Consider the following 27,931-nt stretch of genomic DNA (forward strand, 5'->3'; position numbering starts at 1 on the left):
CGGGGGGGCGGGGAGGGGCGGAGCGGCGGCCGCGCTTCCCGTGACGGCGGCAGAGCGGAAGTTGGTGGTGCCGCGTCCGCCGCTCGCCGCACGTGCTGCGCGCCCCGCGCCCCTCCCGCCGCTCTCCCCCGCCGCGGGACGAGCAGCGGCAGGATGGCGGCGGAGCTGCGGTTCCGCCTGGCCGAGCCGCTGCAGCTGGTGGCGCGCAGGAACGAGAAGAGCGGTGTGGAGCTGAGCAGATTCCTGGCGAAGCAGGTGAGGAGCGGGCGGTGAGGCGCTCGGTGGCAGCCCCCGGGCGTCCGTTCTCCCTCCGTCAGGGAGGGTCTCGTAGGGGCCGCTGTGGAGCGAAAGGAGCGCGTCCGTCTGCCTCCCCGTGCCGCCATCTCCTCCCGGCAGCTTTGTCTGTGCCCGACCCCCCCCGGCCGTCCCTGGCCCTCGGGCGGCCGGCGGGAGCTAATCCCTGTTTCTCCCCCGCTCTCCCTGGTGCTGTTTCTTGCCTTCCTCTCCCCTTTCGGGGATGTGCGGGTGCAGCCCAGCAGGAAGGTCCTCTTCTGTATCCTGGTACCCTTCCTATTGCGCCTCGCCCCGCAGTTAAAATCTTCGATCCCTTCCATGTCCCCTAAGGTGACTCGGGAAGCGAGATAGGAAGAGGTGGCGTTTTGTTATCAAGCTCTGAGACAGTGACTAGTCCCTACCCTGATGCTATTTTGCATGTCTTCTTTAATTACCCTAAAACAGCACGTGGGATAAAAAGAGACATGGATTTTCTAGGCTTTGCTTTGAGGGTTTTTTTTTTTAATCACAGTTTCATAGGTTGTGATGCTGGGAACATGATCCTATAGTCACTTTCATGCTTAGGCTGCCTTAGCTCTGAAAAGCATGCCTGCTTTTTAGGGGAATTAAGGCCGATCACCTTTCTTTCTCTGAAATGCTCCAAGAGATGTAGTAACAGGATATCAGTACATCAGATATTGTTTTATTCATACTTTTCATGATAGAGCTTTTGAAGCCCCTAAGATGTGTACATGTTTTGGAGCTCGATGTCTCCATTTCTCTTTGAGTGTCTAGGAAATGTCCCAGGTGTTTGAAGATGAAAAGTCTGAAGTATCATATTTTTTCAGAATATTGGCTTTCAGTCTGAGTTGCTGTTTCAGTTATGGTTGGGGAAGGCTTTAATATTGGTACTCTAGGTTCTTTGTTGGTAGACAGATGGCTCTTTCTTCTGTTGCTGCAAATCACAGGATCAAAGTAAAATTGATGTGAAATATAGTCCTGAGTGGAAGCTAATTGTGGGGAAGCAGTGATGAAGAATTGCTTTTCCAGAGAGAAACTGCTGAGAAATAAAACCGGGGATGATGTGGATACGGGTTCTAGCAGATAGATGGAGCAGCGAACCAGAAGTGAGTCACCGAGATCCGAGACTGGGAAAGACGCCGAGCCCTCTCCCTTTTGGTGAATGTTTGCAGATAAGCTTCAGGTTTGAAAGCCTTGCTAGATGGAAATTCCTAGAATGATTATATGGAGGGAGTCGGAAACAGCACATTGTTTAACAGCGGCACATCCTTTTGAAAACTGAATTATTATTTCCGGGTTTGGAAGCTAGAACTCTAGGATTATTTTGAGCTTGTCTTGTTAGTAAACAAACTCCATCTCTAAACGTCACACCTGATTTCCTACAAGTTGCTTTGTATATAACCTAGGAAGCATGCACTCTGGAAATCTAGAGTTCTCTTTGCTCTACAGCTTTGTTATGTCTTTCTGGCTATATATTACTTCAGTAGTAATCCATAAAGAATCCAAGTTTTCCAGTGAAACTTGCCCTGAACTGCTAAGTAAGGAGGAGTCTTTTGAGGTTCGTAGTATGGCACAATTCATGTGGTCAAGGAAGGTTTTGCTCCCTGTGCTTGGGTGTGTAATAGAATTACAGCCTTTTCTGTAAAGGATTTTTATATACCATGAAGGCTGCAAAGATACAGCAAATTTCTGTGCTCTTAGTGAGAAAGATGGGATGAAAAGCTCTCTGAACCAGTCTTTGTTCCCACGTTTGCATTTTTGAATAATTTAAGCAAACTGTAGAAGCAATAGGTCTCCACAAACTGCTGGAATGTGCTTTTGGCTCTGAGTTAACAAAGGTCTGCCAGAAAGTCTTCCTGCGTAGAATTCCAAACGTGGATTTTGTGTAAATGTATGTATTTTGGTTGTCTGTGATCATGTAATTTCAGTAGAGAAGTTAATCACTGTGAAGGTTAAAACGCTCCTAGGAATAGAACTTTAATGCAAAAACACTTCTACTTGCTTCTGTCCTTTGCATCTACCACTGTGCTTATATGGAAAGATATGTATCAAAGAACATGACCCTTTTGGATATTTCTTCTATTTTGTCTATGCCTAAGTGGACAGGAGATCTTGAGCACACCATTCTTGATTTTCTTTTTTAATTTGCTGGTGGTTTATCTTGGCATCCTTCGTTTTGCATTTGATTTTTCTGTGTAGCAGTGAAAATTGCTTTAATAATAATTCCAAACTCTTATTTTGAGTCTTTCAGTCTTAACATTTGATATTGAGAAATGCCTTTATTCCTTTGCGTTATTAAATACAGGAAAAAGGAGGTAATCTTGTGGTCTCAAATTCACACAGTTACCCATTGTCTATCAAAAAAATGTCCTGACGCTCTGGCAACTAAGGCAGAGGTTTTTTCATAGTAAAATATGACTTGAGCATTTTATTTGAAAGATCAGGTAGACTTTACATCCTGTAAGGGAAGGTATGTTGCACTTTGGCTTCCGTCTTGGACTGTATTGTTATCTCCTTGGGTTAGTTTTTGAAGGGCTGTGATTTTTGGCACACCGTATGTTAAAGATACAAAGAGAATGTGAGTTCCTGTGTAGGAGGGGAAGAAAGATTTCCCATGTGTGGCACTCACACCCTTCAACTCTTTAGGAAGAGTTGTTAAATCAGTGTTAAATCTGTGTCTGTTGTAACCTGTGCGTCATAAGCAGAATCGTGCATTTCACATGGTACTAGATTGCTCGTTGTTGTGATCCTTTCTTTTATGAATTTAGGGTTTGAAATTAATAACTAGGAATTAAGCTAGGTATTATTAAAGATTTCTGTACCTTGTGTGCACTGAGCACACATACTCTGCAAGTTGAGGAGATGTGTGTCCTGCTGCTGGAGCAGCATCTGGGTTCGTGTCTGACTCCAGGTCTCAGTCCTAGCTGTGTGTCTGCTTCATGTGTCTCATTAATAATAGACAGTGTATGTATGTGTTCTGTGTTTGGAGACAGTCTTTTGTGATGCTTTCCTAAAGCAGCTGTTTGGAACCACATGTACAGATTTACTGCCAATCACAGACCTGAACACTTTCAGATCAGCTGTCTATTGCTATTGGTTAAGAAAGCTGGTATTTCATAAAGCCATGTTTAGCTAAAAAAAAACCCCTCTGACAGTATTCTGCTTTTCTGTAAATTTTTTAGTTTTGGCTCTGAAATCAGATAGTCTCTTTGTTGAATGTGAATGTTGCCAGTGTGTATTTTGAAGAGCTTTCTATGTCCTAAGGGTGCTGCACTCAATGATTAAAAAACTGCTTCCTCTCATGAAATTGCTAATGGCGTGAATTTGTTGAACAGTAGCCATGTAAATACAGAATTTTAATGAGCTAGTCATGTTATTTGTTATTTCATTGTTAGCTGGCTTTATTTGATATTCAAAGCTCTGGTAAATAAATGAAGCATCCTATTGTGCCTTATTTGGGTAGCCAAATCTGTAATAGATTTGAAAACTGCGGGTACTTTTTATCTTTCCAGTGGAACTTATTTCTGGTTCTTTTGAGCCATTCTGCCTTAGAACACCTTATCCATCATTTAGCTGCTCAAAATCTGATTCCCTGCAATGAATAGGGCCTTGCTCCATTTTTAAAATTATTTTTAATGCTGCTGTGATAGATGAGAGGCAGATAAGCGTGTGTTCTGTAGAAGCGAACACAAGGGCTGCAAGAAGAAACTGCCTGCAATTAATGTGATGGGTTTGATATTGGTAATGTATATACCTCAGTTTCCCTGGCTTCTTAATGCTGTATGGGGACGAATGTCTTTTCAAATTCAGGAGATCGAGGAAGTTGAAGAGTGCTGCATGTGTTCTAGAAGGGTGCACTTTTGTAGCAATGAAGCCATCCCACATCTGTGAGACCAAGAACAGGTTTTACTCGAGTAACTAAAACCTAGGAGAAGCAGGAATTGACTGCATGTGGTGCCGAAACAAAGGACTACCTGAATTAAAAACATTTCTGTCTTGAACAGGATAAGGGTTCACTAAGTAAGGGAGGGGGAGCATGGAGCATCCGAGTTAAGAGCAAAACTGCTACAGTGCAAATTCATAATTCTGGTTTCCAAAATTAGTTATACTACACTATGTGTTAAACATCATAGAAGTGGAGAGCAGAGAAATTTAAGGCTAAGACATAAGAAATGGGTTGTTCTTCAGTCACAAAGTTAGGAGGGCTGGGTGGGGGAGATGTGAGGTGTGTTGGTTCGGGGTCTTTTTTTTCTTTCTTTTAGCAGATATGAATATGTTTTCCTTGTATGTTAAAGAACTAAATGACCATTTTTTGTATAACAGTGTAAAAAGAAATGTAATTTCGACTGCAAAACTGCAGATACATGCTGCTTCTTGTTAAGAGCCTTGCTTGCTGTAATTCTTGTCAGAGCTGTGAAAATAAGGCTGTGATCATGACGGATTGAATGTTGTTTTTTTTTCTTGTTAAGAGACAGTGAACATGAAGCAACTTAAATTTAAGAACTTAAATTCTTAAATGTTTTGTCTCTCTCATGAGACCAAGCTGTAAAGATCAATGGAAGTTCTAGGAAGAAAGATGTATTAGTTGTTTCAACATTTTCCCAACTTTTTTCTTAAAACATACAAATTGCTTTATCTTTTAGTTGTAAAGTATAATTTAGAATTCTGGGACTACTTTTTAATTCCTGTTTAGTGTATCATTCTGCATCTTATTCATTCTGTATTGTAATTTGTTTTTATTTCTTTTTTTAATACTGAGAACTCTGTCAATTAAATTGTTGCTTTGGGATTTTGGACGCCCTTCTGGTTTTGAACTATTTGTTCCTGTAAAATTCACTCTGACTCGCCCCTGCATGAGTAGTTCTGAAGTTAAAAGTCAAAGTCATTTTCCATTTAACCTGTTTTCACTTCCCATTCCTTTAGGTTTGGACTCAGCAGGATCGTCAGTGCATCCTCAATACTTTAGCACAGTTATTGCTGGATAAAGAATGTACTGTATTGGTTGGCCGTCAATTTCGGCCCATCCTGCTGGATTTGTTGGAAAGAAATGCAGAAGCTATTAAAGCTGGTGGCCAAATCAACCATGATCGGCACGAAAGGCTGTGTGTAGCAATGAGCAAGCTGGTTGCTGACCATCCTGATGTTTTGCCGTGAGTAATGAGGCGTCAATGTTTGAATTTAGGAAGTGTTACAACCTGTCCCTGGAGGCAGGGTAACTCGGGTTCTTGTTGATAGATCCCTTGGGATGCCGAGTGGTATTTATAATTTAAAAGGAGCTATTTATATTTATATGTTTATTTTATAACATTTCGGTTACAATGGAAAGGACATATGTAGCCATTTTGGTTATTACCCAAAATGTATAAGGGAATAGAAAGATAGAGGATAAGAATAAAAAGGAAGAGGATAAGAATAGAAAGATCTTACTACCCACGCATCCAGTGGTGAGACTTGGTTGTTGCAGTTTCAGTGTCCATTGGTCCAAGTGATGGTCGAAGTGTTGATCCATCAGGAGGTGGGGGGATCCCATGGAACACAAAATTTTTTGGGTTAATAAACACTCAGTTTCAGGTGGGAATTCCCAGGTGCCTCCCCTGGTTCGGGGAGTTTTATGTGTTGCAACACTGTGGATCATGACCAGTTCTCTGGTGGAAGTTCCTAGAAGTGAATCTGGGGTCACTTCGGAGATCTTTGATTCATGACTCCCCCTAGTTGAGCCAGCAGTTGAGCCAGTTATGCTCCATCAGAAGGGATGAAAACCTTCATTGTGAATGTCCAGGTACTTCCCGGGAGGGGAGTGTTCACACCTCAGCCAAGGATATTGTCATGATAAAAAGCAAAATCCCACCTTGCAGGATTTGCTTCTTATCTTGTAGATGTGGCCCAAACTCTAGCTTGTAGCCCCGGGTGATGGGTGCTCACCCCCATCACAGCACCTGGGCTGTGACCCTGCACATCAGCAAAGCACCGCTGCTTTTGCAAATGGCCACTTGTTTGAGTCATTAGCCATTATCACTGCAGTTAACACATCATCCAGGGACTATGTGCTTGTCTGTGTTCCCGGGTGAAGAGAGGTGCTGTCAGGATTTGAATTGTTTCCCACAATAATAAGTGTGTTTTGAACAGAAATAATTTTTAAGCGAATACAAGTCTCAAACACTGTTTTAATTAAATTGTCTTGTAAAATTCAATTTGATTTTCATCTATGATCTACAGAAAACCAAAACAGCTGCCATGAGAATAGTTCACAACCAAAATCTCTGAGTTTAACATTAGACCTCTAGGCCAGTAAAGTGTAAAGTTACATAAGTAGGAATCAATATTATTTTTTCAGTGATCAAGTGCAATCAAAGAGTTTTCACCAAAGGCAGTACTATTTCCCCTTGATAATTAAATAATGATTTCTAATAAGGTAAAGTGTCTGTTGTCAGCTGATTGCTGAAGTGGTTGTTTTTCCCTGTGTGGACAAAGTTAATTATAGGCCTTAGTTCTTAGAACCGTCAGTTACTGTCTTAGAACCTGTGCCCTGACATTTTTAGTAGTGTCTGTTTTTCTTCTGACTTACATGTTCCATCTCCTTTTCTCTTTCTTCAAAAGATTTGCTTTAAGATACTTTAAAACTACATCACCAGTTTTCCAGAGGCTTTTCCTGGAGAGCTCAGATGCAAGCACAGTCCGATACGGGCGCAGACGAATGAAGTTACGGGACCTCATGGAGGCTGCCTACAGATTTTTACAAAAGGAGCCATCAGTTTTCCGGGAGCTGTGGGACTGGAGTGTGTGTATTCCACTCCTAAGGAGTCATGACACTTTAGTCCGTTGGTAAGCTAAAACCTCCAGCTCTTCTTCATTGGGTAGATGTATCTGTGTCTTGAATTGTAATTAACAACGTTCACATGCAATAGAAAGCATCTGCAGATAACACCAGGAATCCGTACCAATGCTATCTGTACCTGTACTTCTTAACTGACTTTCTTAACTTTTGAAAGCTATAGTCATCTATCACAAAGTGAATTTTAGGCTCCCTCTTAGTAGCGCTTAAAACTATGGTCTGAAGAATCTTCCCAAATAATTTCAGTTTGCCCAAGTTGGTTCTTTTTTCAGTTGTTTGTATATAGATTTCTCAGTGGCTGTAAAACCTGGTATACTTAAGCTGCACCTTGTATTGGCCTTGTTACAGTTTTGTATGGGATTTTGGTCAGATCTTTCATGTTAGGTGTCTGCCCACAGGGCTTCAGCTTTATCACATGTTCTACCTTATTTATGTCAGTGGTAGTATTGACAGTGCCTTCTATTTTAAAAAAAAGATATATAATAGTATTCACTTTATAAATTCAGAATTGTGTTAGTAACACATAATTTAAGTAAGGTGTGTAATTTAGGAAGGGCAGAACCAAGAGTGTTGTCAAATCTTATGAACATTTATGAAGTTCTTAAAAATTACATACTTGGTGTCAGAAAAAAAGATAGAACTTGTAATTAATTGACTAGAATTGGTTTACCTGGTGTTCAAACCTTAGTCTTAAGTGAATGAGCTGACTTTTAAGCATTTGTCCAGTAACAATCTTCTGCTTTCTCTTCCTTCTGCCCCATCACACTCACTGAAAACTTTGTTCTTGTAAATTATAAACAGCATTATAATGAATGAAAACTGGTTTATGATTTATATTAAGCATTCCTTTGTTGCAAGACAGCTTTATGTAGTCACGACTCAGGAGTTATTGGCTTTTTTAGGCACTCAGAATTGATTTCATTGCATTAAGTTTACTTTAGAAATAGCATGAAATGCAATTTTTGAAGGGAAGTGGTAGGAGATAAAAATTGGGCAAAGATGACTTAATTTTCCTTGTCTCATATGTTAACCTTTATTTACTCAGGAAAGTGCATTCTCTTATTACATTTCTGCTGATAATTCAGTTCTTCAGAGAAATGTTAGCTAATTGATGTATAAATTAAAACTGCCACGATAGAATTGCTTTTCTCAGATCTGAGGTATTTGTCTAATCTGAAACAATGTTAAGCATAGTGCATCTGAAAGAATGTTAAGCATAGTGCTAAAATAATTTCTATTAATAAAGTTTTTTGCACATTTTTCCAAACTAGTTGTTTTGGTATGCAATTGACAGTTGTCAAACTACATTTCTTAAAACTGTTTTGACATATTTTGTTCTAAATGTAATTTTTAGGTACACTTCAAACTGTCTTGCTCTGGTTACATGCATGAATGATGAGCATAAATTATCTTTCCTGAAGAAGATATTCAATCCTGAGGAGCTGATACATTTCAGACTGAAGTAAGTACTTTTAAAATCTTGAACACTGTTTTTCATGATGGCTTTCAGCTGAGTTAATAAACATGGATTTCACAGGTTGCTAGAAGAATCTCAGCTGCAGAATGTGGAACGAGCCTTAGTTTTGGCTAATCCAGACTCCACATTTTGGCAAAAGGAGAAGGAACTGCGCTATACACAAGGACATGTTGTGTCGGGCGACCTCTCTGCACATGTAGTAGCTGTCTGTGGCATTGTGCTGCCTAGACTACAGCATGTTGCTGAAGAGCAGGTATGTAATCCACAGTTAAGTCAGTACATTTTTGTTTTGGGAATTTCTAAGTACAGTGAACTGACTTTATTTCCTGATTAGATGGTTCTGAGATACCGTGGGTTATGTGCACATCTTTATCTCTGTCAATGTGTGCTGTAAACTAGTGTTGCATAATGCAGGCCCCACAAAGAAGCTCTGCAGTGGAGTGAAGCAGTGAAGAAGCTATGGTGCTGTTCATTTTACCTTCAAGCAGCAGTTTGTACAAATATACTACAAGAGAATATTCAGCCTTACATAGTAACTCCAGTCTCAGGGTGACAATTCAGAGCTGACTGAAGCCAGGATCTGGGACAGTTGCTTTTACCTGCATGACATAGGGTTTTTTGTGCTATACAAGCTTCTTATATGAAGCCTTTTTCCAAACATATGTTTAGTTCTTCTCAGAGAAAACAAGGCTGCTGTTTAAAGTTCCAGAAAGCAGAGGAAGGAGAAAGGAAGTGAGCAAGAATTTACTGTCGCCACTTGAGAAAGTGTAATGCAGGCTGTAGTGCCTTACACTTTTGGGAAGTCCATCGAAGGCATAAGCGTTTTTAAACAAACAGTATTTAACCTTTTTTCTTCTAAACTGCTCTTTAACTTAAGCTGTTCACATCCCTCTTAGTAGCTGCAGCCAGTATTCCTGACTATTTTTCTCCTTTAGGTATCAGTTTTAGCTCTTAGCTGAGGTTTTTTTTTTTAATTTTGTAACAGTGGTCTACAACAGAACAAAGAAATTAATCAAGACTACCAGTGTTCCAACCAGTTCAGAGTTTGAGTAGCTGAAGCAAGGAAAGAGGACTTGCCTTCCAAATTATTCTTCTTCCCACCCTGTTTTTCTCCTTGCTTCTGTTTTTGAATTCACTGTTTTCTGGCCTTCTGGGAGTTTTTATAGGCTTGAGAGAGTATTTTTGAATTTAGCAGGGTAGTCTGTAGAGCTGTTTAAGAAGACTCTTAATCCCGTGGCAGCATCACAGCTGCTGCAGCTGTGCTGAAGCCAGGCTTTGCTGAAGGAATGCTATTTCTCTCTGAGGGAGGAGAGAGCTTCCCTGAAAGGAATGCTTTTCTTTTTTTAATAGCCACAGGTATTCCACTGATCTGGTGTACAGTGTAGTCCCAGTTACAGTAGGGAGGTGCAGTGACAGCTTAGGAGGTCTGATGAAGACATAAGAGCAAACTGTGAGGGGGAAGCAGGTTCTCTTGTTTCCAGAGTACATCAAGCTATACCTGAAAAAAAGGTGAGAGTTAAATACATGATACTTGTTTCAGTGCTTTGATTTCTTCCCTCTGAGCCTTTTGGCACAAAGCACTAATTTTTGTGCCATATATAGATATGTAAGAGACTGCAAGAGTCAGAATATTTGGAAACTATCTGTAGCATGGATATATTACCATTCAATAAACTCAATTTATTTAATTTTGAATAAAAATGTTATTGAGTATCACTGAGTTTAATGATCTTATACTTTGGCCTCTAGAGAAAGAAGTAAATACTCACATTCATTAATTTAATATTCATTTGAATGCAACTGCTGTTTAAATTTTTCCTGTGATTTGGGTCCATTCTGATGACTTATTTTTGCTCATATTGTAAGTTTTATTTGCTTGACATGAGTTCTGACTGAATAATTACTATGTTATTAACTGAAGTTACTATGCCTGCACTGGCAGCTTACTGTGAATTCCTCTTGGGATCACGTTGTATGTATTCTTTTCATGAAGTGTTTCACCCATAATAGGTTTTGGATTAAATCTGTTTTAGTATCTGTCAATAAACACAACTTTAGACTCCTTTATTTTATTTGATATGCAGATCTGCAAACCAAAATTTTTCTTGTTGTTAGTCTCACTTTCCTAATTGTTCTGCGTTGTAAAACTGTAAGTAAAGCAATTTCAGTGTAATGACTCAAATTTTATGTTTGAACAGGAAAATAACACCAGCAATTTTGTTTTGGTTGAATCTGCCTTCACAAATCTTCAAAACCTTGCTATTGCTGTAGCATATCAGACTCCTGTTTTATTAGAAGGACCAATAGGATGTGGAAAAACGTCTTTAATTGAATATTTAGCGGCTGTTACAGGAAGAGCAAAACCTCCTCATATTTTGAAAGTTCAGCTTGGAGATCAAACTGATAGCAAGGTAATGGATGAATTTAGATGTTTTATGTTTGGATCATGAGGCATAACTTTTACTTAAAGCATGGACTTAATTTTCTAACCATATGTTTTCTATCAAGGACCCTACAGTGCCCAACTCTTTAGTACAGGTCTTAATATTAATGAGAATGAATAAACAAGAAAAATAACTGTTATTTTCCAGCACGTTTTAAGTTCTTTGCATAATTTTGCTGAACCTGTATCATTCAAATTATGTTTCATCAGGGTTTTTCTAGAAGAGCTCTACTGATTCTTTTTTTTTAATTTAAAAAAATTGATTTATATTGGGAATAGCAGGATTCTGATGCCAAAGGTTGCATTGAACACTTATTTCAGTTTAAGTCAGCTAATGTCAGTTCAATCTGATGCCTTGTTTCGTGATAAAAGTGAAATAAAGTAAGATACTGGGATGTTGAGGTGACTTGCAGTTACATAATGATGCTCTGTCTATAGATACTGAAAAAGTGGTGAAGTTCACGGTATAAAACATGTAGCAGTAAAATCACAAACTCAATTTTTAAAGCAATGCTCAAATATTGAAGTTACAATTTGAGAGAAAAGCAAAGCTTTGACTGGATTTTACCTTTGAATAACTTGCTTTATAGTTCTGTTCACTGCCTTAGTCACAGACTTTCCAAGAACATAAAGTTTGGTGTGACCCTAGACAGTTTCCTGTGTTACTTTAGATTGCTTTTAAAATAGGGTGGCACAACGCATAAATTCACTTCCAGTTACCTGGTTTGTTTTAGTTACTAAGTTTCAGTTAAATTGTCACTGGAAGCAGGAAACTTCTCTTCTTAATTAAAAAAAAAAGTGCAATACTGGGCAGACAGATTTCCAGACAGATTGTTCAGTAAGGTGGAGGCTGTGTCACTTCTGTGCCAGCTTTGGTTGTATTTGCCTTCCTTTCCTGTGGGGAGGTGATGCCCAGGTCTCTGATGTGCCGATTGTTTCTGACACAGACGCTGCTGGGGATGTACCGGTGCACAGATGTACCAGGGGAGTTTGTGTGGCAGCCTGGCACCTTGACACAAGCTGTTACCAAAGGTCACTGGATACTTCTGGAGGACATCGATTTTGCTCCTCTGGATGTGGTATGTAGCTTTATGTTAGCTTTAAGGTACTGGTCTTAATGCCCATGATGGCAGTTTTGGGAGTCTAATCACCAGGGCTGTGTAGCAGCACGGGAAAATGTTGCTGCTTAAGAAGGGGTTAGAAAGAATTCACCTGTCTTTATTCACGTGTTTGCACACCTCATTAGTTTTTGTCTGTTACACTACACGACCCTGACATTGATGCCAGTTTTCACTCTAAAAACTGGAATTGACACTGATAATATGTCTGATAATGTGTCTGTTTAATAATATTTGGTGTTTCAAACCAAATGTGGCCCTAAACACCACAGAATATTGTCAATATATGAGGCTGGGTATAGATATGAGGCTGTTAATAAGATAGATTTTTTTTGGTCTGTTCTGTTGTGTGGGGCTTATTTTCCATTCTGCATTTTTTTCTTATACATTTTTAACATGCTAAAAAAGTGGTTTTGTACTAAGCATTATAAGTTTTAGCAGATTTCCTGGGTTTTTTTTGGCTCAAGAACATCTAGTTAGCCAGTCATCCTTGCCTGTTGAAGGTAATGGCTTCTGAAAACAAGCAATTTGCAAGAGTAATGTGATAGAGATGCTTTGCTGCACAGGCCTGCTGGACATTCTGCTGGTTGTTTCCTTTCATATTTGTTCCATAAAGCATCCTTTGTGTGACTGAATAACCTGTCAGTTTGTTTATTAGGTTCTAGGTTTGCAAATGAATACTGCTTGTATGTACAGACAGTTCACTGCTAGGGGTCATGCACTTACTTGCTTCTGTGGACTCGACTCATTGCACTCACAATGAGCATACCCTGAGTAGTATCCTGCATTCATCAAATCCCTTTCTTCAGGTCCTCCCTGCAGGCATCCTGTCTGCTTTCTCCATATCAAAGGATCTCTGTGTGCCTCCCTCTGTGCTGAGGTGTGGTCATTCCTCCCTTCTTTCCACCACCATTACTGTCCTTCCCCAGAGAAGGGTAGATTTTTTAAATAGATACCATGCTCTCCTGGGGCAGCAGTGTGTACACAGAAAAAGGTTGATGTTTGGGAATGACTCAGTTGAGACTCAGGTCATCGTAGTTCAGGCAGACAAACAAAGTAAATCTGAATGTGTCCATTAAGTCATTTGACAAATTAAATAGTTTTCATTTGGACTTGGCAGTGTAAAGGCTGTCATTTCCATTCTCTTATCATTAAATTTGAATACAGGAGCTAAAAAGGTAAGTAAACATTGCACCTTTGACTTCCACTGCTGATTAAAATTGCTGGGAACTCTGCAAATCCTGTTAAGTATCACTTTAAGCATATCTCTGGGAGTAGCAGTTGCTGGCAACATAGTGGTGCTCAGTGGCATTGCTCCAGCATTTCAAGTGTGAAGTAAGCGTGGATGGTTGTGCTGTCTGTTAGTGTCACCAAAAAAAAAAGATTTATAATTTTTATTTTTCTTTCCAGATCTCTGTGCTGATTCCACTTTTGGAGAAAAGAGAGTTACTGATTCCTGGTCGTGGTGACTGTTTAAAAGTAGCACCAGGATTCCAAGTTTTTGCAACCAGGAGGTAGGTTTGTAAACTTAAATGAGGTTTTTAAGGCCAAGGTACTTTTTGTACAAGGTATGTGTGTAGGAGTATTTTAGCAATTTCCAATTAACAAGCAATGTAAGTCATAGAAACTGTGAATTTTTATATTTTTTTTCACTTGAAAGCAGCTTTGGGGTGAATTCCAATCTTTGTACAGAAAAATCACTTCAACAAGGCTGAAGGAATGAACCCTGCTCGGAGGAACCCTACAAAACCAACCCATCACCAAGACAAAATACCACTCTTAGGAATTACTGTGTGAAAAAGGTTTATTATTGATAGTTACAAAAGTCTTGCACCAATATAGGTGTTTGTAATGTTTTTTAACCAGAAAAATGATGTAGTATACTCTTCCTGATTATTTCACTGTAGTATTTTTCACTGTAGTATTGGCTCATGCCTCAGATGTCAAAATAACTTTTTGTAAAGGAAGACATAATATTAGATCAAGGTTAAGGTTAGGAGGTCTGTATGGGGAATGGCAGTTACATGGTTTTCAAATATTTTGTAGTTTATTTCCAAGCCTTTAACAAATTTTCCTGCTTTTGTCTTTCTTCTATAAATTTGTTCTTCTAATCTGTTTTTTTCTGGAATTGAGTCTTTTGTATTCAACTCCTTTGGTTGCCTAATTTCCTAAGAATTTTTATTTCTGTATGCATGGTTGTCATGGTTTAACCTCAGTCAGCGAGTAAACACCACACAGGCACTGGTTCACTCTGGCATCAGCTGGAAGAGTAAAAGCAGGAAAAACCATGGGTTGAAACAGAGTTTAGCTAAGGCAAAGCTCTCCACACAAAGAAAGAGACAACAAACCCCATCACTTTGAGCATCCCCACCCTTCCATCTTCTTCCCACAGCTTTATGTGCTAGGCATGACTCCATCTGATCTGGAATATCCTTGTGGTCAGTTTGGATCAGCTCTCCTGGCCATGTCCCTTCCAACTCCCTGTGTACCCTCACCCTCCCCTGCTGGGGTGGTGCTGGTGCTTTTCTTAGAAGCAGGAAAGGCCTTGCCTCTTTGGCAGCTCCAGGGGTAACTAAGACATCCCTGTATTATCAGCACTGTTTTGGTCACAAATGCAAAACACAGCCCCACACCAGCTACTCTGAAGAAATTTAAACTTTTCCTAGCACATCAGTGAACAGTTTGTATAGCAGCAAATCAGAATTTTTATTAGGCTCCTTAGAGTAGATTCTATAAATCTGTTGCAGTTTACAGCTGAGAAATGGTATTTAACAATTGAAACCAAACACAGTACAAAAAAGAAATAAAAAGCTACCAAGACTCCACCAGAAAACAAAAGCCAAATCATAGCCCCAAACCTAATGCTTTGCATGTGCAAGGCTGCTTCTACAGTGGGTAAAAACACATGGCTGAATAGTTATTTCTGTAGTAAAAGAACAAAGGGAATGAAATGTATGATGGAAAGAGCTGATTCTGGAGGACAAGGAAGAATAATTGTGAAACACTGTGGAGGGGACTGGACTGAAGATGCTTTTCCTGCATCTCTGCAATAAGATCTCAGGTCCTTTAATGTATTTCACAGGCCACTTCTGTTAGGCTTCTCCCTTTAAAAATGATTCTATCTGTTGCTTTTGATAGACAACTGACAGTAAGTTAAGTTTTCTGAAAGTATCTCTATGGATATTTTGCCATGTAGGAAGAAAAACCCTGTGATAGCAAGTAATTTGGAAAGCATGGATAGGCAAGGTGGGGTACATGACAGTACAGTGACAAACAGTGTCGTTTATGCCTTTTGCATTATGCTGTAGCAGCTCTGTGTAACATGTTCTTTGGTGCACAGAAATGCACTGAAAACGCTGAATTCTTCAGCCACACTCAACATGCTGTGTTTCTTCATTGTTTTGATTTAGGATATTCAGCTGTGGTGGAGGTTGGTACAGGCAGCAAAGCAGCCACGCTGCTCTCCTGGACAAATACTGGACCAAGATACATCTGGATAACATGAGCAAAGGAGAGCTCAAGGAGGTATGGGGGTGTACTGCTCTACTGTAGCATGTGAATAATAGTTTCAGCTTAGGGTAATAAGTATTTTTCAGCAGTTAATTGAATCCTTATTTTATCTTCAAGTTCTACAATAGACCCTTACAATTTCAGCTTTGTGTTGCCAATTTTGAAGTAAACAGGGAGTTTGTCAGGAAAATTCAAAGTGAATTGAACAGAGATTCCTGGAACTTGCCTTGACAGACACAATTGTGCTTTGTGTGGGTCTAAGAATCAAGTTGCTTTGCTGCTTATTAACCCACAGAGACATGAAATCAGAGAGAAATAGAAAAAAAAAAAAAAAAAAAGAAAAAGAGCTTACTTTAATTCTGACTTCTAAGCTGTGAGTTGAAAAGTAGTTGGTCAGTTGTCAGTTAAAAATAACTACTTCTATTAACATCTTTCTTTTATTAGGTTCTCTGGGAGGTGTTTGTTTTGTGTAGTTCTTCAGTAGATTAAGACAGCCCAGGGCTCATGTAAAAATAGACTTCTTTGGAGATTCTCCTTGTGATACAGAGCTCAAAACAGGATCTGATTCTAAAGACCCGTTTCTGAGGGAAAAGGTAGTGAATAGTATCTAGCAGAAGAGTTGAGGAGAAAGTTCTGAATTTTCTAGAATAGAGAAGATTAGTTTTTTTGGTAGAATTCATTCACTCCTTTGGACTTGTTCAGCAGCCAGCACAATTACTGGTGACCTTAAATGTCTGTGTGGTTTTTTTTGTTTCTTGTCATTTGTCAGCTAATTGTTAGGAGTGGGGCAAGAACAACTATCAAAATCTTACGAAAAAACAAAACTGTTTAGCTGGGGCGCTTACCGCTAGGTTCTTTTTATTCCTTTTTCTGCAACTTTGTAGCTCAAGTCACAAAAATGTATACATTAAGCACTAAGATTCCACAGTAATTACAGAAGAGACTAGGTTAGAGAACACCCACCTGCTTGCTTTGAAAACAGATTTATGTTCTTCTTGTTAATCTTAAAAGTCAGTCAGGTAGGGTAGGACCAGTTTTCCTGGCCTGTGTCATTGAAAAGTAATTTTGGGAAGCAATATTTTGGTTGGCAAGCTTTAGTGGAGAGAACTGAGCTGAAAGGAAACTACAAAAGAAAAATTATCCCTTTAACGGACCTTTGTCAGCACAGTGAATAGACAGTTTGAATGCTCAAATGAATTTAGTCATAAATAAAAAGTACAGGAGGTAAGGCCTTCTGTAATCAGTTGTTAAGTTGTATGGTCATGGTTTGGGTTCAGATAGCATTGAATGCAATCTTTGTTCTTCCCATTGGTATTTGTGCAAATGTATTAAATGGATTGGAGTAGAGTTAGTTGACTTGGTAAAGTTAATTTTTGGCATGAAAATCAGTATCACAGTAGTCAAAATTTCTATTTTTTTCAGACAAGAAATTGCAAGAGAGCAGTTTTATGTAGCTTGCTAACTAACATATCTATTGAAGCATCTCCTGGTAAAAACTGGGGTGCTGTTGGTTTCTTTCCAATGCAGATGGGTTTTTTGTTTCATTGTTTTGTTTAATTTCTTTTTTGTTTCTTGTTTCAGGTCCTGCAAAAGAGGTACCCCAGCCTTGCTCTTGTGACAGATCACTTGCTGGATATTTTCATTGACCTTGCAGGAGACAAGTATCAGGCACCAGAAAACAGTGCTGCTGGCTCCAGTCATGTGCCAGAAGCAGCATCAGAATCAAGATCAGAACATAAGAAACCAAATCTGGAAGGACGAGAGCTATCTCTAAGGTTGTCTTTTCTTATATATTTATTGGAAGTCAGCTAGGTAGAGAGATAGAAGGGTTTATTTTCATCATTTTTCTTAATTTTTTAGAAATAATGGTGAAAGCTTGAATAATCATGAATTTTGTAAAAACTAGAAAATACTTTTTTTTTTGTTTTAAAATAACAATTAATATATCATTTAAAGAAACTCATTCTGGTATATTTAAACTTCCTATTTGCTATTCTTAATTTTTGGGAGGCATGGATTAACATGTGGGTTTTGTCATATGCAGTGCTTAGATGGCATCAGGCCATATGAATTTATTCTTAATTATTGTTAACACAAGGTATCAGTAGTAGTTAAGAAATGGAAGATGCTGTATAATGTTCTCTCAGTAGCTAGAAGATAATTTTCAGTAACTGAGTATACTATCTAGATTATTCCATGCTGAGCACTCTCAGCATTATAACTGGAGGTGACAAAAAATAACTGTGTCTGTGATGTACTGTTAATTTCAGAAATTCTTTGATGAAATGTAGTTTGATGCTGAATTATTTCTTCCTCTCCTACAAAATGTCGGTTCTATTTGTCTGTAACCTGTAGTGCTTTCTGAATTAGTTACTAAATGCTAGGTGTGGGTAGTACCTGATATTTTTATGGAGCATAAAAATACCAGTTTTTTCAAAAACAAGGTTTGCATTTCTTGCCTTTGGGAAGATCTTGTTGTTGGTAAGGAATCTGTATCTTGAAAAAATGAGGGATTTATACCTTTCTGGATTCTTTAATACCTTTGAGGTTTACAGTTACCTTATGATTTAATGGAGTACGTATTATCTGTTTATAAGCAATGTTGGGCTTTGTGCTCAGCTACTCCTTAGAATTACTGTCCTCTTGGTGTGTTCCCATGTACAACTTGCACAACAGCTTCACATGCAAGTGCCAGAAGATGATACTGTGACCTAAGTTGAACATGAAAGAAGGTTCTATGTATTTTGGCATGTGTGTATCAAATATTTTTGGTTTTTCTTTTTAGAGACCTACTGAATTGGTGCAGCAGAATTGCTTACAACTTTGACAGTAATTCTTCAACCACAGCAGTGAATATTTTTCAGGAGGTGCGGTAAGACTTGATCAGAAATTGATCCAGTCGATCCCAAATTATTCTAGTGTTGTCTCACAAAATGCTCTCTTTGGGAATGTGAGATGGGAATTTGTTTGGTTTTGTTTGAAGTAATTGGACTGTAGATGGAATGTTTGTGCTCTCTGATCAGAAACTTTTGTTGCTCCAATGAAGGTTGCTGGCAGTAAGGTGCTGAAAGAATTTACTGCTGTCACACAAAGAGCATGGTGCAAAATAATTTTAACTGATACAATTTGGGAATGCGTATGGCTGAGACCTTTAATTTTCTTGTAATATGGGGCTGCTTTTCTACTTACCAGTTTATCAGTTTACAGTATAGGTTGGGAATTTTTTGGGTGTGCATCCATCAGAGGCAGTTTTGAGATGTGCGATCCTATAGTTACCTTTTTCTCCATTTTGGTCCATTCATCTAAAAATTTGTGACTGGTTATTGAAAAGTTTTTGTTTTTGGTGTAAACCCATTACATTACAGAGTTTAGAAGTTCTTAGTGCATCCTTTTGAACTCTATTGTTTGACTCAATCCGAGAACAGTGAAACAGTTCCATTTACAGTGGCTGGGTTTGATTTGGGCTCATTTAGATTAAGATGGTGCTTGACAGATAAAATCATACAAAACTAGTTTTCAAGAAGTTGATTTTCCCTGTGACAGGCATTGGACTGTTTCACAGCCATGTTGTCCAACCAAGGGAGCAGACAGAAAATGGCAAAAGTTATTGGAAGTTACCTAAACATTTCAAAAAAAAAGGTATGTTGAGCTACCATTAACATGATCTTTATTGGCAGATTCTATAGCTTGCAATTTTTCTATGATTAATTGAAATATGTTCTGCTATTTTTTATTTAAAAAAAATAGCACCTCTCAGTCTCAGTTTTTTTGCTTTCTGTTCCATCCCAAGATCTGTTTTTCTCCTATTTTATATTCAGCAGCATTTTTTTTTTCTCTGAAAGTTCTAGGGAACCTGTTTTAGAGCAAATGGCCTCATGATACAAAAAAAGGATTTCACAACTGGAACAGCACAGCTGCCTAAGCACATGATACCACTAGGTACACAGGGTAGCAATGAATGTATTTTTTCTTAGGTGGTTTACAGTGAATGTTAATCACTTAAACGGAGAGATCGGAGAAAAACATAATCTTTACTGGTACTTGCACTGTACTCACTGATTACAAAATCAGCTGCCTCTGTGAAGTTCCATAAATGACAGAATTAAACTAAATCATTTCTTTGTCAACTATTTCTGACTGTAGAAGTCTGCAGAGCAAATTCCCTCTATTGTTACTTTAAGTTGACAGGTGGATCCCTGAAACTTTTTCAGGTTTTTGTTTTTGTCCTTCTTTGCATTATTTCATTACAGGAATGTATTCCCTGCAAGTGGCAAAATATCCTTGTTTATACAAAAGGTTTTTTTAAAGGAGATTGTTTGCTTATTGTTAAAATGACTGTTCAAGTTTGTGTAGTTTAACTACCATGGAAGTAGATGAAGTAGAAATACAGTGGCAGAGACTATTACCGACCTGCTAAGCTGAAAGTTGTATGTACAGATAAAAACACTTCTGAGATCCTTCACTATTTTAGCTGATGATTATGTAAAACCTGGAAAATACATAATTTTACCATTAAAAATTAACTTGCTGCAAAGCAATACTGGTAGCATGGCGTGGGTGTTCTTACTGTGGTGTAATCAATGTTAGTACTGGAAATGCTGATGATTTTTTCATAGGTGGAGTTCTTCTGTGAGCTCTATAAACCAGAAATTTCAATACGGGAACAAGAAGTCTCCATTGGAAGAGTGAATCTTGTGAAGAAGCAGAATCATGCTCTCACTGTACAAAGGTAGAATATCATGTAGTTTCCATGTTATTGAAATATTCTGTGGTGGAATAGAATAGACAGCAGGTCACAGGGTTAAGGAGAACGCTAATTCGGTATTCTCTCTCTAATAAAAGCAATGTGAGAGCTCTTTCCCTTGCAATGTAAATTTTGCCTTGTGTATTTTTAAGAGTGTCTGCATCATACACTTCTGGCAGCCAAAGCATGGAGATTTTCAGCTTCTTTGAACTAGAGTGTCTTCAAAACAGTGTGAATCCACAGCTATTATAAAAATATTTCAATGGATCTACCTTTGTAGAGGGAGATTTTGATAGTATGTGTCACTGACTTCATTGGCCAGGAAGTTATTTGGAAACCCTGAATTTTTAGGCTGTATCTTGAGAAAAATAAATATCTTATTACAAGGATATTTTAGAACTATTTCTTGTCAGACCTATATTAAAAATAAAATCCTAAATCAAACCACTTCACTAAAAAAAATGATAAAGGTAGAATTGAAATGAGCTCCTTGATAAATCTTAAGTTGGGAGTAACTTGCTTTGTTTTTTCAGGGCAAAGCATACCTTTGCTGCCACACGACCATCTGCAGTACTGATTGAAGAGCTTGCAGTGTGTGTTGTCAAAGGAGAGCCTGTGCTTTTGGTTGGTGAAACAGGAACTGGAAAAACCTCAACGGTTCAGTACCTAGCTCATATTACAGGTAAATGTGTGAAAAATGTAACTTACATGAAGATAATTTGAAAAACGACAAATGAACAAACCTACAAGTTGATGGTGCTTTTTATCTCTGTTTCAAGGACACCGTTTGAGGGTTGTCAACATGAACCAACAAAGTGACACGGCAGATCTCCTAGGGGGGTGAGTCACTGACCACTGTCTTGTCTGTTCTGCAGAACAAATGGGCAGTATCTGTTTCATAGTAGGGTAAATGTCTTAATAAATATGTTTGCATGCAGAAACCTTCTTGTCCTTGCTGGAGAGCAGAGCAGTTTCACTGAGCTGTTCACAGAGCTGTGTGTGATGAAGTCACTCAAAAACACAGCCCAGTGTCTTTAAAAATGGCCAAGCTGTTCAATATCAATCTGATGTAATATTCACTGGACACATTGTTTGGTAGTATTATAAATGTTTTGCTTTTCAGTCTGTTCCTGTCTTTACAAAATCACCTCATGAGGTGCATTTAAATATGTGCAATTGTATTTAATTTGTTAGTTGAGTAAAAAATTTCAGAAACAACAGTTCATCCATGCAGCTTGTTGTTGTTTCAAGTAACTGTTTTTGGACTTGTTTTCTCTTTTAAGTTCACAGATGGTTGGTTCCCATAAGTAATTACTCTTTTGCTTCTCTTCAGTTACAAGCCTGTGGATAACAAGCTGATCTGGCTCCCTCTGCGAGAGTCTTTTGAAGAACTCTTCTCTCAGACGTTCTCCAGGAAGAAAAATCAAACATTCTTGGGACACATTCAGACTTGCTACAGGCAGAAACGTTGGCATGATCTGCTAAAACTTATGCAACATATTCATAAATCTGCTATTAATAAAGAAGTAAAAGAAAATGCATCTGGTAAGGCTTCAGATGGATCAAACACACATGAGTACTAAACCACTGCAGAGGATAGATAAATAGTGGTGACCTTTGTTCTTTTAATTTGGGCTTGTTTGAGGTTTAGGGTTTTTTTTGAGAAATGCAATGTCAACATTGCAACAAAGCATTCAGAATGCTGTTAAAACAGTGTTTGGGTTTTGTTTTGGTTTGTTGTTTTTTTTCCCTTTTCCTTTTTTTCCCTTTTCATCTCTGCTGTTAGCTATGTCTGAGATTGTCTGCCTGTGGTACCCTTGACATCCACTGAGCACTTGTTAGCTGTGCTGGTGAGCAGTCCTGGTTGGTTGTGTGTCAGTCTTCTATGTGAATGCATTCATACTTTCAGCCCTGGAACCTAGTTATGTCTCACAAACCTGTCCTGTTTTAAAAACAATGCGAAACAACAATAACAAAACCAAACTTTTAGGGTAGGTAGGAATTATTTTTAAGAGCTTGCTTTTGCCATGGTTCCTCTGTCAGTGATGCTGACTTGCCTAGTACTTTATTTTGTTCCACTGTGGTTTTGTCTCCAAATAAGTTTTTCTTGTTTCATACCTTGCAGCCCATTTTGGGGCTGAGGCAATGTTGATACTTTGCCTTGCATGGGGTTGTTTCTGGTTCTAGACCAGCAGAACAAGTGAAGTTGTAGCTTTTATTCAGTTTGGGCTAAATAAAATTAATTATGAACTTTATCCTTATTCTTCTTTTAACTGGTTCTTCTAAATATACAGACACTAAAATAACTGTTCTTTAAAAAGAGAGTTTAAAGACCACTTATGGCAAGAATTGACAATCCTAAAATAAAGACAAGCTGAAATCTGTAACTTGCAAAGTTTCTTACAGAATTTTGATGCTGTATGTGGCTCAGATAGTGATTTTAACAAATAACTGAATCAGTGCCCTAGTAAATATTGTTGTAACTGATAAGCAGTAGTGTGTTAATTATTGATACTGAAGTGTTCATTGTTAATCTGCTCTGTCATAAGGGTTATAGATTTGGATTTGTTTTTTTGACATGCCTCTTTCTGTCTGGAAATTAGAGAGTGGTAACAGTCATGCTGGAACAAAGTACAATATGAATATTAGTTCCTTATCTGGGAATGAATAGCAAATTATCTGAGTGCTATTGACTTATGGGTACAGTTAAATTTAAAAAAACAGAAATCCACACATGCACAAAATAACAAGATTAAATTAATTTTTTTTATTTGTGGTGTGTCATCTACAGGATTTGAATGTTTTTGTTGCTTCAGATTACTTTTGTATCTTTCTGCTTGAAACAACTTAGTTAAAATACTGTTGTCAAACATTTTTTTGTGCTATTGTTCTGATGGTACAACTTAAATTTGTTTTATTTGCAGGCTTACCACTGAAGGAAAAGTGGGAGGCATTTGGTCTTAAACTGACTCATGCTCATCAACAGATGAAAATGACAGAAAATGCTCTTCTCTTTGCATTTGTTGAGGTATTTGAATATTTGCATTTTGATGCTAGGAGGAGTAACTAGAAGTATTTAAAAGACTTTGCCATCAGTATTATATAAATAGTTTCCTGGCAAGAACCTTGCTGTGAAGTAAAACGTGTGCCATGATAACTCTGTGAAATCAAGTCTGCAGATTCAAGGAAGCAGTGCTGAGATGGGCAGTGAGAGACAGGTTTGTGGTAGCACATTAATTCAGTGCTGTATGACAGGAATTAGGACTGGTATGATAAGAATATCAGTATGTCATATCTTCTTTTCAACTCTAGGAGATTAGAAAAAACATCTTGATCAGTGTCCAGTAGGGTTTGCTTCTGTCTTGGGATTCCTGTGAAGGATTTAATATTAAGAATCTGTGCTGTTTATATAGAAGTGCTTTTTCTAAACATTTCAAACACATAATATGTTTTAATGACATGAAGTGTGATTAGGAGAAACCATGAGGTTTATTTATGCTTGTTTATTGTCACCCTGATAATCTGAATATATGCTCTCAAATTTCATGGAAAGTGTGTAAAATGTTGACCAGTCCTCTGTAAAAAATGTGTAAAAAAATGTGTTTATGAGTAGATGGAGAACCTCTGACCTAAGTACAATTTTAATTAATTGGGTGCACATTCCTTAGGAGCATAATAGTGCTTGTGTCTATGGATTTCTTCAGATTAACTTTATTTTCATGTGGTGTTAGTGATGCATATGCACCACAGTGGTAGACTGCACAAATAAGGGGATCTTAAATCTGTTTTATTTGAGCCAATCTAAGTGGTAACTGATAAATTGGTGTGATGACTGTCTGACTTCTGTGACTGGCAAAATGATTGCTGTTATTGAGAGAGAGCAGTAAAACTGCTAATGCTGTAAAAGGTCTGGAATTGCCATTTGTCTAATCAAGCCATGGATTGCACACAGAGTATTTCCAGTATCTGAATGCTTCAGTTGACACTTCATTGCTGGCAACATGATTGACAAATTGATCTTTCTTTTAGGGTACTCTGGCACAGGCAGTAAAAAAAGGAGAGTGGATTTTATTGGATGAAATTAATTTGGCTGCAGCAGAGACTTTGGAGTGCCTGAGTGGTTTATTGGAAGGATCATCTGGGTCACTGGTGTTACTAGACAGAGGAGATACAGGTACTGTTTCTATGCTTGCTTATCTTGTATCTTGGTATCCAACAGAGTTTCCCATCCTACATAGCTCAAAATAAGTTGAGATCACTTACCATTAAAATGAATGTGTGCATGAGAGAGGAAGGTGCTCTTTGTAGACTTGGTACTTTGCAAGAGGTTCAGAACACTAGTGTGTTCTCAACAGCACTGTAGGGGCTGCTGTGTAGAAAGTTAACTCCTTTTACAGATGTAAAGATAAAAAAAATGCAGTTTCTGAATGCTGCTCTCAGGAGCTCCAGAGGGAGGCAGATGTGGTGTGAGCATCCCAGGCTGGATTTGCCCTGGCTATTGTTCTGAAAGAGACAAAAGGAGTTCCAAGTTTAGGGCTCACATAATTTTTGAAATGTTTTGTGACGTTACAACATCTTGCTATGCACAAAAAAGTCGGAGTTTCACTTGCCTGTGGCTGTTGTGAAGATGCAGGTACTTCAGATGAAATCACATGGGGTTATTCTCTGAAAATTTTTCATGCTAGCATTTTTAGGAAAGTCTAATAGTGCAGCAATAGAAAGTTGCCTTAGATAAAATACACCGTATTTAACATATAAATATCCCGTGTTTATGATGACCTTTGTCTTTTATTTCTGTTTTGCTTTAGAGCCTCTTGTCCGTCATCCTGATTTTCGCTTGTTTGCATGCATGAATCCAGCTACAGATGTTGGAAAGAGAAATCTTCCTCTAGGAATAAGAAACAGGTAGGAAATAATGATTCTGGGACAAAATAGTCACTGTCTTTTTCAAAGTTTAATTACTTTCAGGAGCTGACCAGTGAAGAATCTTAAGCCTGAGAATGCAGGTCTGAACTCAAATTTACTACCTGTGAGAGATGTATGGTGAAGGTTTTTCATGAAATAGAATCAGCAAAATACTCTGGTGAAGTAGCTGGGCCATGAGCAAATGGTCTAGCAGTAGTGTAGGGTGTTGTCAGTGGGGGCAGGAGATGTTACTCTTCACAGTTAAGCTGTCAGCACCTGGGAATGCAGCACTTGATGTTCCTGATGGGAGTAATAAGGACAAATAAGTGCTTGGTGACTGTTTAGCAGCCTTTCTCATAACTCAGAAGCTAAGTTGACGATCCTTGCAAAAAGCTGCAAATCCAGTCTTGTTCACTCAAAAGGAAGGTGGTTTGCATGGTGGGGCAGATGTGTGATACTCAAAATAATTTGATGTGTGGTCTCAAAGCATATAAGCTGTGGTAAGGCAATTAGAATTGTGGCAAATCCATTCTTCAGTACCATCTACCTATTCCTGTATGCAAAGATCTCCTGCTTGATGCAGTTTTCCCTCATGAGTGCCAAAAGTTGCATGTATAGTCCCTTCCCAGATTCATAAACACTGGGCAAGACTGTAGAGATGCACCAGCTATGTGTAACTAGCCATTTGTAGCTATTAGTGGCAAAACGAGGTTTTATTGCTATTAGCTCTCTTGCAGGATAGTGAAAGGAAAGAAAGTGAGTGTAATACAGAAGAAAAGAGACATCAGCATAACTTGCTAAGTTTAAATGAATTTATATTTGTGAAAAATGCTGGCTACTATTCATCAAAAATAGCTACTACTACTGCTGTGTCAGTACTTCATTTGAGTATTGTAAATTGTTTAAAATTGCACTTTAAGTCACATTGTCCACTTTCAGTCTAAGACGTTTAATTCAGATAAATTGCTTGAAAGTGTTAGTAATACCTTATTTTCTAACTACTCTGCTTCTTGAGTCTGCCTGTATGTTTGAAAATCTATGGGTCTGTAGCTTTAGCAATCAGTATTCTGTTGCTTAAAAATTTAAAATGTTATGTGGCATGAGATTTATATATAACATGATTTTTCAGTATGGTCAGGTGTCTTAAGTGTTACAGATCGATTTTATTCTTTCAGGTTTACTGAACTTTATGTAGAAGAATTGAGAAATGAAGGAGACTTGCATATTCTTGTAATGGATTATGTGAGAAGCTTGAATGTGAACAAAAATACAGTGCAAGGAATTGTGAAGTAAGTTGAGTGTAATCTTGAAATTCTTGGTGAAGTAAGTCACAAAAAGAAAGTATGTGACTGTAGTCTGTGGTGAGGCTGCTTTGGGTAACAGTATAATGCTCCCCATGCAGCAGTTGGCATAGCTTTAGAAAACAGAAGAGTGTAGACATCCATCTTCTTGATTCTGCGGTTTCTGTATTTATGGGAAGGCGATTTTTATTTTTTTATATTCAGTATTGTTTTCTTGGTGGCACCAGTTAAATAGCATTGTTGTTTCAGTCCTCTTTCACATCTGAGAGGCTAAAATGGTTTGTTTCTGTAGATAATTCTGAAGAAACTCTTGTGTGTTTGTCTAGGGTTACCTTTCTCCCCCCTAGTGTAAGGTGAACTATCTCATGTTTAGAGTATTTGGAGTTCATAGCCAGTCTGTATATTGAGCTCTGTCAAAAATATGGCTCTAAAAATACTCTGTTGCTTTGCTTCACTGACTGTACAGATGGCAGAGCTTGGCACAGCTTTTGTAACCTGGAACTTTTAGGAAAAGTAATAGTTGGGGATAAACTGAAGTGTTCATACTTGGGATTTAATTCCTTGGTCTAATCAGTAACAGCTCTATGTGACTTTATTTTTGCAGCTTTTATTTATCTGTGAGAAAGGAAGCAGAAACAAAGTTGGTGGATGGAACTGGCCACCGACCTCACTACAGTCTCCGTACCCTATGCAGGGCATTGAGATTTGCAGCATCTAATCCGTGTGGCAGCATAGCACGCTCCCTGTATGAGGTGATTACCTGTGCTGGCATTTGTTTCAGTGTGTATTCACTACAGAGGTTGTTTGGGTAAAGGATAATCTTCTCTAAGTTCAGTATTGAACAGAAATGGTTCTTTAATCTGTATGTTATTTTCCTTATTTTTCATGTTTATCACTGAAAATAATTCTTCTTAGGGCTTCTGTTTGAGTTTCCTGACACAGCTTGACAGAGGTTCTCACCCAGTGGTTCAAAAGCTAATTTGCCAGCATATAGTCTCTGGCAACATCAAAAGCCTTCTCAAGCAGGTAGGCAACTAAGGTTATGAAGAACTGTCTAGTATTTAAAGTAAAATATGTTTTGAGTTGTCTTCCCTCTTTTTTTCCTCTACATTTCCTTCTTGCAGTTCTGTTTTTCATTTTACAAAGAACTAGAAAAAATTAATAACATTCTTATGTAGTTTTTTACTTTGCTTGAATATTGATAGGTTTATTTGTTAATTTGAAAAAATATGGACGCCTGAATAACTAAAGCACTGTGGAGTGTGGGCAGCTTAATGCAGTGGCTCCAACTGTAAAGCTTTCACAGA

The 27,931-nt window shown here is 38.3% G+C and overlaps 1 protein-coding gene across 4 annotated transcripts in view; it reads left to right on the forward strand.

Moving 5' to 3' along the window:
* Positions 1-95: 95 nt before the first annotated feature.
* MDN1 (midasin AAA ATPase 1) overlaps positions 96-27,931 on the forward strand; it is a 92,001-nt gene continuing 64,165 nt past the window's right edge. The window contains exons 1-22 of one of the 4 annotated variants that reach the window (XM_033512876.1): positions 96-255; positions 5,218-5,444; positions 6,892-7,116; positions 8,481-8,588; positions 8,664-8,856; positions 10,802-11,014; positions 11,994-12,125; positions 13,575-13,678; positions 15,575-15,689; positions 17,256-17,449; positions 18,460-18,541; positions 19,218-19,313; positions 20,291-20,403; positions 20,952-21,100; positions 21,198-21,258; positions 21,752-21,963; positions 23,343-23,446; positions 24,448-24,592; positions 25,227-25,323; positions 26,499-26,612; positions 27,229-27,376; positions 27,540-27,650. In XM_033512876.1, the coding sequence (XP_033368767.1) occupies positions 154-255; positions 5,218-5,444; positions 6,892-7,116; positions 8,481-8,588; positions 8,664-8,856; positions 10,802-11,014; positions 11,994-12,125; positions 13,575-13,678; positions 15,575-15,689; positions 17,256-17,449; positions 18,460-18,541; positions 19,218-19,313; positions 20,291-20,403; positions 20,952-21,100; positions 21,198-21,258; positions 21,752-21,963; positions 23,343-23,446; positions 24,448-24,592; positions 25,227-25,323; positions 26,499-26,612; positions 27,229-27,376; positions 27,540-27,650 (3,045 nt within the window). In that variant the 5' untranslated portion in view covers positions 96-153. The remainder of the gene's footprint in view (positions 256-5,217; positions 5,445-6,891; positions 7,117-8,480; positions 8,589-8,663; positions 8,857-10,801; positions 11,015-11,993; positions 12,126-13,574; positions 13,679-15,574; positions 15,690-17,255; positions 17,450-18,459; positions 18,542-19,217; positions 19,314-20,290; positions 20,404-20,951; positions 21,101-21,197; positions 21,259-21,751; positions 21,964-23,342; positions 23,447-24,447; positions 24,593-25,226; positions 25,324-26,498; positions 26,613-27,228; positions 27,377-27,539; positions 27,651-27,931) is intronic. The other 3 variants (XM_033512875.1, XM_033512874.1, XM_015621428.3) reach the window with 3 other exon arrangements.

Source organism: Parus major, chromosome 3, assembly GCF_001522545.3.
Source record: "Parus major isolate Abel chromosome 3, Parus_major1.1, whole genome shotgun sequence".
Lineage (NCBI taxonomy): Eukaryota > Metazoa > Chordata > Aves > Passeriformes > Paridae > Parus > Parus major.